Consider the following 14,798-nt stretch of genomic DNA (forward strand, 5'->3'; position numbering starts at 1 on the left):
TGTCCTCAACTGTATTTGCTCCAAGCCCAATAGGAGATAGCATCTCTGGGGTTATGTACCGTCTCCATTCCTCTTGATGGAGAAACTGATGGGGAAGATTTGGGAAGGTTTGGACCAGAGCCACACAATGACCCAATGACCAGTATGGACTGAACGGGGTAGGATTTGGCTCCGGATTCTGAACTTCTTTGGCTAGGTGTCAGAGTGACATCTCTTTTTTATGTGGTAGGCAGGGCAAAGTATAATCATCTTCTGGCCAGAGCTTGGGCCTACAGGCCACCTTGTGGCCAGATTAACTAGCCTTTCTTACGCAGCCTCAGGAGAGATGTGTGTGAGTAGACAATAAGCTGACTCTTTGCTTTCAGGCTTTGAAAACGGCTCATGTGGGCGTCTCTTTATCAGAGCAGGAGGCATCTGTGGCTTCGCCTTTCACCTCCAAAACTCCAAACATTGAATGTGTACCTCACCTTATCAAGTAGGTATTTTCCTCCAGCATTGTTTTAACCTCCCTTGACTTTTAGGTGTAGATCCCTTTATTCTGCAAAAACCAGGGGAAATGTGTGTCCCTGGGTGGAAAGGATGCTTTGTGGGAGAATGCAAAGATTCTGCTTTGGAGTGGATTTACCTCCAGGGAAAGTATTGGCATTTCTAATGAAAATCACTGAATAGATTATTTTTATAAGGTTGGAATCTGGAACTTGCTGCTGCTTTGAAAATGTTAATCATACTCTTAGTATTGTTTTGAATATATCTCCTTGGATACTTTCTTAATGGAGGATTTACAGAAACCCTCTCCTCCCTACCTGTCTTCCTTTCCTCTTGCATCTTTAAACTTCTTTGGAATATCCTTCCTATCCCCAGTTTCCAGAATATTTATTCATCTTTGCTGCTTCTACAACAGCTTCCCTTGGTGCTTCGTTCTCCTCCCCCATCCCAGAATGTGTACTTCTGTTGCACTTCGTTTGAATAATAGAGATGGGGAGCATTGTGGCTGCTTTTGGTTATTATAACTAGTATGTGTTTACACTTTATAAAGTGCCAGCCTGGGATTGTAGGGATGGTCACTGTTTCTTTTACAAAGAAATGGAGGCTCTGAGAACTTGATGTAGCCAAGCTCACTGCTATGTAAGTTTGAAGATTGTATTAGAATTAATTTTGCTTTGATGTGTTCTATGTACAAATGTCATACTCTTTCTACCACGTTAAAATAATGTTTTGACTAGCTCCTACCCATTTAAAAAATGTATTCATGCACTGGAAAAATATTTACAAAGCAGGGATTCAGTACCCAGAACTGTTGGAGGCACTGGGAATCCAGAAGCAAATAAATCAAACGTTCCTTGATCTCACAAAGCTTTATTCTGGTGAAGAAGCCAGGCAATAACACATACACAGATAAATCAGGAGTAGTGTGAAAAGTCATGAAATAGCTCAGGTGGTGGAATCAATTTCTTCAGATGTGGTTGTGCTGGGGAGCCTTTCTCAGGTGGTGAGGGAGGAGGAGAAACCACCTTCTAGGTGGAGTTAACTATAGCAGCAAAGCCTCGATACAGGAAAATGTCTGATGAGGATCAGGTTTTGGAATCCCAGGAAACTATTCCAACCAGAAGTAAATTTAAATTCTTCTTTTTTTCCCAAAATGAAAGAGATAAAAGTGATAGTTGATAAGTAATCTATTTCAAGCTTTAAATTTATACCATTTACTCAAAATCAATCAAGAGTAACACAGATGAACATGCTCATTGATTCCAGTCTCTGTAAGTTGGATGCAAGCCTTATTTGAGTGTGCACATTATTTTAGCTCAGTTTTAGAAAAAGTTGGGACTGCCAAATGAAATTTGAATGAGATGTTTGCCAAACCCCTGAAGCACCTGGAGCAAGAAAATAGCCCCCAAACCTGCAATCTTATTTCAATTCCTTAGTTCACAGATGAAGAAACTGTGACCAAGAGAAGGAAAATGAACTTCCAAGTCCCATTAGTGAATGATTATGAACTCTGGGACTGTTTCTCAAGTCTCCTGACTCGGAGCTGAAATAATGCCCACAGACAGGACAAAAGTAACTCCGTATCTGGGCTTCAAAGCTTGACCAAAGGCCTGTGGACCTTGGACTGGAATTAGTCTTCATTAAAAATCTAGCATACTGACCACTGATTCCCACTGACTCAAGACTGTCCAGTCTGTTAGACAAACAATCAAATTATCAGGCTTTGATTTTTTCTTCTGAGCTCAGATGAACAGCACAGGACAACTGACCTCATTTCCTCCTGTGATTTTCATTTCGTTACTTTTTCATTTCTCTTCTCACGCAGGGAAGGCCGTGCAGCTCTCGTCACCTCATTTTGCATGTTTAAGTACATGGCTCTGTACAGCATGATTCAATATGTTGGTGTTCTGCTGCTCTACTGGGTATGACTTGGGACCTAGTCTCTTGGTTAGTGAGAGCGAAAAGTAGTGGTCACTTTCAATCTGCAATGCCTTTTAAAGAAAGAGTACAAATAGGATATTTCAAGCTTCCTTGGTGACTCAGACGGTAAAGAGTCTGCCTGCAATGTGGGAGATCTGGGTTCAATTGGGAAGATCCCCTGGAGAAGGGATGGCAACCCACTCCAGTATTCTTGCCTGGAGAATTCCATGGACAGAGGAGCCTTATGGACTATGGTCCACAGGGTCGCAAAGAGTCGAACATGACTGAGCGACTAAACACACACAACAACTAGCTTACTAAATTCCTGAAAATTTAGCAATTGACTTTCAAGAGTTAGTACAAAGCAGCATATCACTGATTCCTTGAATACAGGGATTTGAAAATAGGCATATCATACTCCCTAAAGTACATGGATCTTGTGATAGCTTTTATTATTTAACAAAATATCAAAGAAGAAAAGACATACCTAGTATTAATGTTTGTGAACTCAACCTATAGGCTTCTTTTATTGACTAACACTGAGAAGGGGAATTCCATTCATGCTGAAGGTATCCAGATTCATCTCTATGTCTTATCCTCTTGCTCCTGGGTTGAAGGTTTTACTTCTGTTATTTTCAGATTATATAAGTCCTTTTCCTTTCACTGATGAATGGGCTGCAAGAGGAGAGGCTGGTTACAGAAATTTGGCTATATTTTGGAATCCCAGTAACTCATTATCCTCAAAAATAGAGTTAAAAATAGAGATAATGGGTAATCATTATTGCCTTTTCACAAAGGGGTTGGGGGGCAAGGAAGCAAGTTCCTTGAAATCAATAAGACCTGAATATTTTTTTCTTAAGAATATCAGCATGCTTTATCAGGACTTTCTAACAACACCCAAGAATTCAAATCATGGGTTTAGTTATTCTTGTTTTCCATTGATGAAATTTAGGTAAGATCACCCCATTTCTCATTTACCATTTAGAAAGTCCTATTTTGTTGCGCCAGACCAAACTCCAGTCTTTCTGATAACAAGTAGAAAAGAGAGAAAGAAGAATCTAGTAGAGTGAGGTGTTCCCCTCAACAAGGAGAGACAGAGATGCTCAAAGGACCAGCCCAGAAAGCGCACAGTGGTGTCCTTACTGATTAGGGAGAAGGTCACGGGCTTGTCTTCGGTACTCTTGCTGACATGACCATGCCCCTGACCATATCGCCTTGGTCTTCTAATTTAAAATCCTATGTTGCCATGAGAAAATGAGTGCAGTTTATATCACATTTCATCCAGAAGGTTCTAACTTTTTTGAGCCACTTTCATTTTTATTTTCAGGAGACAAACAACCTTTCAAATTACCAGTTTCTGTTCCAGGATCTGGCCATTACAACTATAATTGGTGTAACAAGTAAGACATCTTTTAAATTTTCTTCTCAGAGATGCTCCCCTGCCCCTGTGTCCCTCTCTCCTGCAGGGTGGTCCACCATGAGAGGTAGTCGCTGTAGCTGCAGTGATGCGTGACTTGTTCTCAAAGGGATATAGTCCGCAGGGAGAGAAAGAGGAAACAGAATCTTCAGTTTTAAGTGTTGAAAGAAAGTGTTATCCAAGGAAAAGCTGGCTAGTTATTTTACTGTTTCCCACAAAATATAGAGCTTCTATAAAGGGTCGCTAAACATTTAAAATGAAAAAAAGCACTTTGAAAATCAGGAACACTGACTTCCATGTGCTTTTAAGTATAGCTGATGCTGGGAAGGATTGGGGACGGGAGGAGAAGGGGACGACAGAGAATGAGATGGCTGGATGGCATCACCGACTCGATAGACATGAGTTTGAGTGAACTCTGGGAGTTGGTAATGGACAGGTAGGCCTGGCGTGCTGTGATTCATGGGGTCGCAAAGAGTCGGTCACGACTGAGCGACTGAACTGAACTGAACTGATGGTCCAAATGTGCCCAATTTATAGAAGCAAAATGGCTTTCATGGTTTCCATTTTCAAACCTAGCCTCTCAGGATTTAGAACAGAGGTTAAATGTAATCTTGCCATTATGCTACTCTCACCCACCACCTCCAGCTATCAATAATATATGAATTGTCTCCCCAGTTTCCCTGATGTGGGACTTTTTTCCCAACCTGACCACTAACCATCATCTTGACCATATTCTCTGCTTTTCTCTATTACATATGAATGCCACCAGTTCCACTTGTACTTTTAATGCTACCTGCCCCTACCTCCTAAAGGATTTTGTTTCTGTAAAAAAATCTTGTTTTCCACAATCAACTTTTCTTTGGTCTGCTTGATCATTCCAGTCAGTGTGTACATATATATTTTTGTATCTTTCTTTAAAAAGCTCTTCCATGACCCAAAATTCACCATAAGCTGCTGTCCCCTTTATTGTCAAATTTCCCAAATAGTTGAGTAGACCAAATTTGTCCACTGCCATCTCTAATTCTACTGTCATTTTGTTTCAATCAGCCAGATTCTAACATTCAAGGGAATGGATTTGGATTCTGAACCTGTGCTGTTGCTTGGTGGGAGGCAGTGGTTTCCTGGCAAATATTTAACAGCCAGCTCTTCAAAAATTGTATATATACATGTATATATTTGGGTTTCCCGTCTGCCTAAGCTGGTAAAGAATCCGCCTACACTGTGGGAGACCTGGGTTGGATCCCTGAGTTGGGAAGATCCTCTGGAGAAGGCAAAGGCTACCCACTCCAGTATTCTGGCCTGGAGAATTCCATGGACTGTATAGACCATGGGGTCACAAAGAGAAGGACTCGACTGAGTGACTTTCACTTCACTTCATGTACACACACACACACACACACACATATATGCATATGCATATAAGTTTGGTCTTCCCTGGAGGCTCAGGCAGTAAAGAATCTGCCTGCAATAAAGGAGATGGAGGTTTGACTTCCTGACTCGGGAAGATCGCCTGGAGAGGGAATGGCTACCCATTCCAGTATTCTTGCTTAGAGAATTCCATGGACAGAGTAGCCTGGTGGGCTACAGTTCATGGGGTTACAAAGAATCAGACACAACTGAGGGACAATCACTTTCATGCATATAAGTTTACTACAAGCTTTACTAAAAAGAAAAATAAGTAGTGAACAATTAACAAATAATAATAAAATATACATTACTCTTTCTTGAAAATTCCATTTAACTGGTTGATTCTTGCAGAATGCTTTAACTGAGTTTCATCAAAATCTTGCATCCTTAGTCACTATATGGTTGTGACTGATGACTGAAATAGTTCCAATGTGAATGTTGGTTGATGTTTTTCTTTTCCTGAATGAGCAAAACAACAAAGCCTTATGCTGAAACTTTAATCGTCATGTGATTAAACTTTAATCACATCCCATTAGTCATGTGAGCAACTCGTTTGCTAATTTGACTAACAATTCTTGAAAACTGGAAGGATATTTCCTCATGAAAAAGCAGTTGTTCATGATGTAATGGCTACAGATGTGACACACTTTTAAGTTCAATCTCCATTGTTAACTTCAAGAAAAGAGAATGCTAAAAGGTAGTAAAATCATTAGGACATTACCGGTTTTGAGTGTTCATTATCTTTGTTTTTAAGATATGTATTTAATTGCTCTTTTATATAATTTTCTTTTAATAATGGCTGTGTTTAATAACTGACATTTGAACTTCACAGCAGTTGGCTCTTGTGGTCTTGTATGAGCGGCTCCAGCCATCGCGGGCTGGGAGGGTCCACATTTCTCATACATTCAAAAATACCAGAATATACACACTACTGTATGTGAAGTAGGTAAACAACAGGGAACTATACTCAATATCTTATAATAATGTATAATGGAAAAGAATTTTAAAAGTGTATGTGTGTGTGTGTGTGTAACTGAACCACTTTGCTGTACTAGCTAACACAACACTGTAAATCAACTATACTTCATTTAAAAAGATGTACCAGTCTTAGAGGAGAAGGTAATGGCACCCCACTCCAGTACTCTTGCCTGGGTCTCGAAGAGTCAAACACAACTGAGCAACTTCACTTTCACTTTTCACTTTCAGGCATTGGAGAAGGAAATGGCAACCCACTCCAGTGTTCTTGCCTGGAGAATCCCAGGGATGGGGGAGCCTGGTGGGCTGCCGTCTGTGGGGTCGCAGAGAGTTGGACACGACTGAAGTGACTTGGCAGCAGCAGCAGCAGCACCAGTCTTAGACTGCCTCTTCCACATGGCTCCTGGTCTTGCTTTCACACTGTTTCCACTATTTCCTCTAATACCTTCTCATCATCATATTAACAGCTATCACACCAACTTATCGTTAAAAAAATTTGTTCAAAAGCTCTGCTTTCAGAGAACATACTCAAGGAGAGTAACTATTGTGTACTATCCACACCTCTGCTGCCGCTTCCCCAACACTGCTCTTGTCAAATCCACCAAGGACTTCCTCGCTGTCAACAGTACTGATCACTTCTCTCTCCTCATTGTACTTGAATCTTTCAGCAGCACCCTCCTTCTTTAAAAGGTTTCTTCTCTTGGTTTTGTGATGGCATTCACTCCTGAATTATCTATCGCTTTAAAGAATACAGCTTCCCCATTTCTTTTGCTGGCATCTGCTTCTTTGAGTATGTGTGTGTGTGTTTAAGTGTGCTTAGTCGTGTCCAACTCTTTGCAACCCCATGGACTGTAGCCTGCCAGGCTCCTCTGTCCATGGTATTTCCCAGGCAAGAATACTGGAAGAGGTTGCTATTTCCTATTCCAAGGGGACCTTCGTGACCCAGGGATCAAACCCGCATCTCCTGTGTCCCCTGCATAGGCAGGCAGATGCTTTACCTCTGTGCCACCTACCTGTGCGCTGACTTTCAGAATGGTCCAAGGCTTGCTTGCTGTTAGGTTCTCTTGTCTTTTCAATCTACACCACCTCCCGAAGTGATTTTAATGAATGTCACCCATGAATTTAATGTCACCCATATGATGATGAATCCTAAATTTGTGTCTCTAGCCTTGATGTCTATCCCAACCTCTGGAAATGCAGCTGCTAAGCATCTAATCTTAGCTATTTAACAGAACAGAGACTTCAGAGGCCCAAACAGAACATTTTATTTCATCAGATCTGAGAGTCAACAAATTATTAAATATTTACTGAGTATCTGGTTTGTACTACTTACTGTAGTAGGCAATTGAAATACTTCAATGGAAAAAAAAATAAAAATTCTTTTCCTCATGAAATTTACATTCTATTAAAATAATACCACAATCTAGCAAGTTGTTCAAATTGAAGACCCAGAGTCATCCTTAATTTTCCTTTTTTCTTCATCTTTACATATAATATATCTGCAATTCCTATTGGCTCTGCCTCCAAAAAATTTCCTGCATCCCTGCTCGCCATCCCCAGTGTAGCTACTGTCACAAAACCATGTCACCTCACTTGAGGACTTCTGTGTTAACCCTCACAACTGATCTTGCTGCTTTCTCCTCACCCCAATTTACCTTTTACACAATAGTAACAGTGTTACTTTTTGCATGTAAATTTTGTTGTCATCCTTTCTATTTCTTCTAAATCTGAAATCTTACATGATCCGGCTCCTGCCTACTTCTCCAAATTCACCTCTAACCATATTGCAACTCAGGTCCTTGTTCTAGACACCCTGGTTTTTCTGTCTTGTGAACATTGCCAACTGTGGTCACCTCAGCATCTTTTTTTTTTTTGCTATTTTCTTTGCCTAAAGTACTCTCCCAGTAGAACTGCCTATGTGTTCGGCTTTTTCTTAAGAGTCAGATCTTAGCTTAAATGTCACCACCTCAGAAAGGTCATTTAAATATGACCAAGCCAGTTATTCTCCATCACTCGTTCTGCTTTATTTTTTTCATGCTACTTTCTGTAATCTGAAATTATGGCATTAATTTCTGTTTTTATTTGTTTTTGTCTGCTTTCCTTCTCTCGGGGTGTACACTGCACGAGAACAGCACCTTATCTATCCTGATCACTGCTGTATTCCCAGTACTTCTAATAGTGCCTGACACATCAAAGGAGCTCATTAAATATTTGGTAAATCTACCATAAGAACATTCTTGGACAGTCCTTACTGCTAACAGAGTAATCCTTCACATCAAGCCAGTTCTGTCTCTCTGTAACTTTCACCCATCTCAGTTCTCAGTTCTGCCATTTGGGAAGACAGAGAAGAATCTGATTTTTCTGCTGAAATAGTCCTTCAGATATTTGCAAACAGCTCTCATTTTCTTTTGTGATTCTTCTCTTACCCATAACAAGAATTTCCAGATTTTTATCTATTTTTTGATACATATACTTGACTCTTTACTGTTTTTATGATTGATTAATATAATTCATTGTGAAAATAAAATGGAAAACATTACAAGATATAACAAAGAAGAAATCCACCTATATTCTACTCTCCAGAGCTAACCAATGAAGGCATTTTGACATATTTCCTTCCAATCATATATATGTATATACATATACATGTATTTGAATTATGTTTTCTATATGTGTTTTTCATCCTGATTCTTTTTGTTTACCTTTATGCCCACTTTTTAATGTCATTAAATATTTTCAACTTTTTTGATTGTATTAAATTATACATAATATAAAGTTTGCCATTTTTACCATTTTAAGTATACAATTCAGGTACATTAATTACCTTCACAACAGTGTTCAGCCATCACCACTATCTATTTCTCATTTTGCATCACCCTGAACAGAAGATCTTTACCTAATAAGAAATAATTCATATTGTCCTTGCATCCAGTCTCTCATAACCTCTGCTCTACTCGCTGTCTCTATAAATTTGCCATTTCAAATAAGTTGAACCATTTAATATGTGTCCCTTTGTTTCTGGCTTATCTCAACATAATACTTTCATATCATCTATGTTGTAGCATGCATTAGAACTTCATTCTTTTCATGGTGAATAATATTCTTTTATATATATGTATATATCACATCTTGTTTATCCATTTATGTTGATGTGTTGAAACACAATTGATTTTTTTTATGTGTTGATCCTGCAACATAGCTGAATTCATTTTTTAACTTTAGTAGTTTTCATGTGGATTCTTTGCAGTTTCCAAAATATAGGATCGTATCACCTGTGAGTAGAGATTGTTGTACTTCTTTCATCCAATTTGAATGACTTTTATCTATTTTTCTTCTCTAATTGCTTTAGATAGAATTTCCAGTGCAATGTTGAATAGCAATGGTGAACGTGGGCATCTTTGTTTTCTTCCTGATCTTAAGGGGAAAGTTCTCAATATTTCACCCTTAAGTGTGATGCTAACTTTAGGTCTTTTACTATATAATATATAATTATGGGGATTACATGTAATAAGCTAAATGTATGACAATCTAGTTGAATAGGTACATTAATGTTTAGTTCAGTTCAGTTCAGTCATTCAGTCATGTCCGACTCTTTGCTACCCCATGAACCACAGCACGCCAGGCCTCCCTGTCCATCACCAACTCCCGGAATTCACTCAAACTCATGTCCATCGAGTCGGTGATGCCATCCAGTCATCTCATTCTCTGTCGTCCCCGTCTCCTCTTACCCCCAATCCCTCCCATCATCAGACTCTTTTCCAGTGAGTCAACTCGTCGCATGAGGTGGCCAAAGTATTGCAGTTTCAGCTTTAGCATCAGTCCTTCCAATGAACACCCAGGATTGATCTCCTTGAGAATGAACTGGTTGGATCTCCTTGCAATCCAAGGGACTCTCAAGAGTCTTCTCCAGCACCACAGTTCAAAAGCATCAATTCTTTGGCGATCAGCCTTCTTCACAGTCCAACTCTCACATCCATACATGACCACGGGAAAAACCATAGCCTTGACTAGACGGACCTTGGTTGGCAAAGTAATGTCTCTGCTTTTCAATATGCTATCTAGGCTGGTCACAACTTTACTTCCAACGAGTAAGTGTCTTTTAATTTCCTGGCTGCAGTCAGCATCTGCAGTGATTTTGGAGCCCAAAAAAATAAAGTCTGACACTGTTTCCACTCTTTCCCCATCTATTTCCATGAAGTGATGGGACCAGAGCTTCAAGGCAACATTTTCACTCTCCTCTTTCACTTTCATCAAGAGGCCTTTGAGTTCCTCTTCACTTTCTGCCATAAGGGTGGTGTCATCTGCATATCTGAGGTTATTGATATTTCTCCCGGCAATCTGGATTCCAGCTTGTGCTTCTTCCAGCCCAGCGTTCCTCATGATGTACTCTGCATATAAGTTAAATAAGCAGGGTGACAATATACAACCTTGACGTACTCCTCCTTTTCCTATTTGGAACCAGTCTGTTGTTCCATGTCCAGTTCTAACTGTTGCTTCCTGACCTGCATACAGGTTTCTCAAGAGGCAGGGCAGGTGGTGTGGTATTCCCATCTCTTTCAGAATGTTCCACAGTTTATTGTGATCCACACAGTCAAAGGCTTTGGCATAGTCAATGAAGCAGAAATAGATGTTTTTCTGGAATTCTCTTGCTTTCTCCATGATCCAGAGGATGTTGGCAATTTGATCTCTGGTTCCTCTGCCTTTTCTAAAACCTGCTTGAACATCTGGAAGTTCACGATTCACATATTGCTGAAGCCAACAACACAAGAGAAGACTCTACACATGGACATCACCAGATGGTCAACACCGAAATCAGATTGATTATATTCTTTGCAGCCAAAGGTGGAGAAGCTCTATACAGTTAGCAAAAATAAGACCAGGAGCTGACTGTGGCTCAGATCATGAACTCCTTATTGCCAAATTCAGACTTAAATTGAAGAAAGTAGGGAAAACCACTAGACCATTCAGATATGACCTCAATCAAATCCCTTATGATTATACAGTGGAAGTGAGAAATAGATTTAAGGATCTAGATCTGATAGATAGAGTGCCTGATGAACTCTGGACAGAGGTTCATGACATTGTACAGGAGACAGGGACCAAGACCATCCCCATGGAAAAGAAATGCAAAAAAGCAAAATGGCTCTCTGGGAAGGCCTTACAAATAGCTGTGAAAAGAAGAGAAGAGAAAAGCAAAGGAGGAAAGGAAACATATAAGCATCTGAATGCAGAGTTCCAAAGAATAGCAAGGAGAGATAAGAAAGCCTTCCTCAGAGATCAATGCAAAGAAATAGAGGAAAACAACAGAATAGGAAAAACAAGAGATCTTTTCAAGAAAATTAGAGATATCAAGGGAACATTTCATGCAAAGATGGGCTCGATAAAGGACAGAAATGGTATGGACCTAACAGAAGCAGAAGATATTAAGAAGAGGTGGCAAGAATACACAGAAGAACTGTACAAAAAAGATCTTCACGACGAAGATAATCACGATGGCGTGATCACTCACCTGGAACCAGACATCTTGGAATGTGAAGTCAAGTGGGCCTTAGAGAGCATCACGATGAACAAAGCTAGTGGAGGTGATGGAATTCCAATTGAGCTATTTCAAATCTTGAAAGATGATGCTGTGAAAGTGCTGCACTCAATATGCCAGCAAATTTGGAAAACTCAGCAATGGCCACAGGACTGGAAAAGTTCAGTCTTCATGCCAATCCCAAAGAAAGGGAATGCCAAAGAATGCTCACACTACCACACGATTGCACTCATCTCACATTAACGTTAGTAGCAGGCAAAAACTCTGCTGCTTTATAGCTCTGTCTCCTTTCATATGGTTATCACGAATTAAATCTTTATCCATTTTGTGCTCAATAACATACATATATAATTATTTCTATGTATTTGTCTTTTAGATCATGTAGGAATAAAAAATGGGGTTAAAAAACAAAAATAGAATAATATTGGATTTTATATTTGTCTAAATAATTACCTTTACTGGTGTCAAAAATGGGGGCAGGAGGAGAAGGGGACGACAGAGAATGAGATGGTTGGATGGCATCACCGACTCGATGGACATGAGTTTGAGTGAACTCCGGGAGTTGGTGATGGACAAGGAGGCCTGGCGTGCTGTGATTCATGGGGTCGCAAAGAGTCAGACACGACTGAGCGACTGAACTGAACTGAACCGAAAAAGAATGTCTTTTGGCTTCACTTTAAAATTTCTCATATATTATTTGCTTGACTTTGTTTAGTTTTTTTAAGCATATTAAAGACAGTTGTTTTAGTCTTTTCCCAGTAAGTCCAATGTTTCGGCTTTCTCAGAAATAATTTGTCTGTTTATTTTATTCCATTAAATATTATAATGTTGTAACTCTGGAAATCAGATTCTTTCCCTTCCCCAGGTCTTGATGTTTTTTTGTTTTGCTGGTTTTTGATGGCTGTAGTAGTCCATTTATTTAGTAACTTTTCTAAACTATTTCTGCAAAGATTTGGATCAGTTGTCACATGTGGTCAATAAAATCTCTATTGCTTTAGCTTTTGTTCAACTAATATTTTGACAGAAATATCCGTGAGTTGAATTCCATGACATGAACAAAGAAATACCTCTCCCAGTATTGCAGACTTGTTCTGTACTGAGGCATTTGAACACATTACCAAGCTTATGCTGAGTTGAGTGATTATTCAGGGTTAAAAACAGGTTTTTTTCTGACCATTCATTTTGGCAGGCACATGACTTTCTACATTCTCCAAAGGCACAGGTACTTTTGAATACTATAATTTTCCAAATAAATGCTCCTTAACTTTTCTTTCTAAGCCACAAACGGTTGTTTTGTGTCTCAACTGCAATTGTTTGCTCCCTGTGACTGTGGGTCGCTTGTTCAGTTCAGTCGCTCAGTCGTGACCGACTCTCCGTGACCCCATGAATCACAGCACGCCAGGCCTCCCTGTCCATCACCAGCTCCTGGAGTTCACTCAAACTCATGTCCACAGAGTCGGTGATGCCATCCAGCCATCTCATTCTCCGTCGTCCCCTTCTCCTCCCGCCCCCAACCTTTCCCAGCATCAGAGTCTTTTCCAGTGAGTCATCTCGTCGCATGAGGTGGCCAAAGCATTGGAGTTTCAGCTTTAGCATCAGTCCTTCCAATGAACACCCAGGCTCGATCTCCTCTAGAATGGACTGGTTGGATCTCCTTGCAGTCCAAGGGACTCTCAAGAGTCTTCTCCAACACCACAGTTCAAAAGCATCAATTCTTCGGCGATCAGCTTTCTTCACAGTCCAACTCTCACATCCATACATGACCACTGGAAAAACCATAGCCTTGACTAGACAGACCTTTGTTGCTTGTTAGCCTTACGATATTTTCAAGGAGTTTATGCTGCTTTTCTGCCTTTACTGTTTTGTATTAGATGAAAGAGAGATGAACACCTTGCACAATCCTCTGGTAGTCCCCAGACAGGTTAGAACAGACACACATAATAGCTTGTCTATAAAGTCTGCTTTTCCCTTCTATAACCAGGGACCAGGATCCCCTGCTGGGAACGCAGACAACCTTGTTCATGGTTGCCAGTAAACTAAGGATGGAGTGGGGCAAGGGCAAGTAAAAAATGGTACAAAACTTTCCTCCCATTTTTAAGCTATCTTTTTCTTGATTTAGCGTCTGCTTGGTTGCTGGAGACTTTTGTCTGTTTTTTAGACTTCTGACAGGCTGGTTCTGACAGCTTCCTTTTGTCTTTCAATGTTTCTGTGGAGGGATGAGATCTTGGAACCACCTAACCTGCCATTTTGCTAATGTCATACCTTGTTTTGCTATTAATATTTGAAAACATTATTTCTTAGTGATTACATGTTGTTTCATTGTAGAGATGTACCACAATTTATTGTAAACAATGCTGTGATGAACATCTTCCTACAACTCTATTTTTTAGCTTAGGATAAATTTCCAGAAGTGGAATAGTTATGTCACAAGTGATGAACATTTTTCAGTTTCTTCATATTTATTGCCAAATTGCCCTGAAGAAGGTTTTTTTGTGTCAATTTATGTTTCCACAAGCAGTATATGAGAGTGCTCATTTCATCACTTCCTCATCAATAATTTAATAGTTTGCCTACTCATTAGGGGAAAAAAGGTATCTTGTGGTTGTTCTATGTCTTCTCTTTCAAGAATTCCTCGTATGACTTAAGTTTGCATACATTCATTATTTTATTCCTTCTGTTTGTGATATATTCCAAATTGTCAGTTTCTTCAAATATGTGGAACCAAGAAGTTATGCCATACTTCTGATGAAGAATGCAAAAATTGCCTCCTGTCGTATACCATATAAAACCTGAATTTATTTTGTAGTGAATTTGAACGGTGCCTATCCCAAGCTGGTGCCTTTCAGACCAGCAGGACGGCTGATCTCCCCACCTCTGCTGCTCTCCGTGATTCTCAACATTCTTCTCAGCCTGGCCATGCACATTGTGGGCTTCATTCTGGTTCAGAGGCAGCCTTGGTATTCCATGGGGATGCACAGGTATGGTCACAGCCTTAGATTTTCGTATTCCAATTTCTATCAAACATCACCTGGCCCATATGTCGAGAGGCAAATGGAT

At 39.9% G+C, this 14,798-nt stretch overlaps 1 protein-coding gene across 3 annotated transcripts in view; it reads left to right on the forward strand.

The window, feature by feature from the left end:
- The window catches only part of ATP13A4 (ATPase 13A4), a 136,854-nt gene that overhangs the window by 103,487 nt on the left and 18,569 nt on the right, over positions 1-14,798 (forward strand). For all 3 annotated transcript variants that reach the window (XM_055407733.2, XM_055407726.2, XM_055407718.2), the window contains exons 23-26: positions 366-475; positions 2,312-2,408; positions 3,734-3,806; positions 14,548-14,719. In XM_055407733.2, the coding sequence (XP_055263708.2) occupies positions 366-475; positions 2,312-2,408; positions 3,734-3,806; positions 14,548-14,719 (452 nt within the window). The remainder of the gene's footprint in view (positions 1-365; positions 476-2,311; positions 2,409-3,733; positions 3,807-14,547; positions 14,720-14,798) is intronic.

This window comes from Moschus berezovskii, chromosome 1 (genome assembly GCF_049115385.1).
Source record: "Moschus berezovskii isolate FMDL1 chromosome 1, NW_MosBer_1.0, whole genome shotgun sequence".
NCBI classification, from domain to species: Eukaryota; Metazoa; Chordata; class Mammalia; order Artiodactyla; family Moschidae; genus Moschus; species Moschus berezovskii.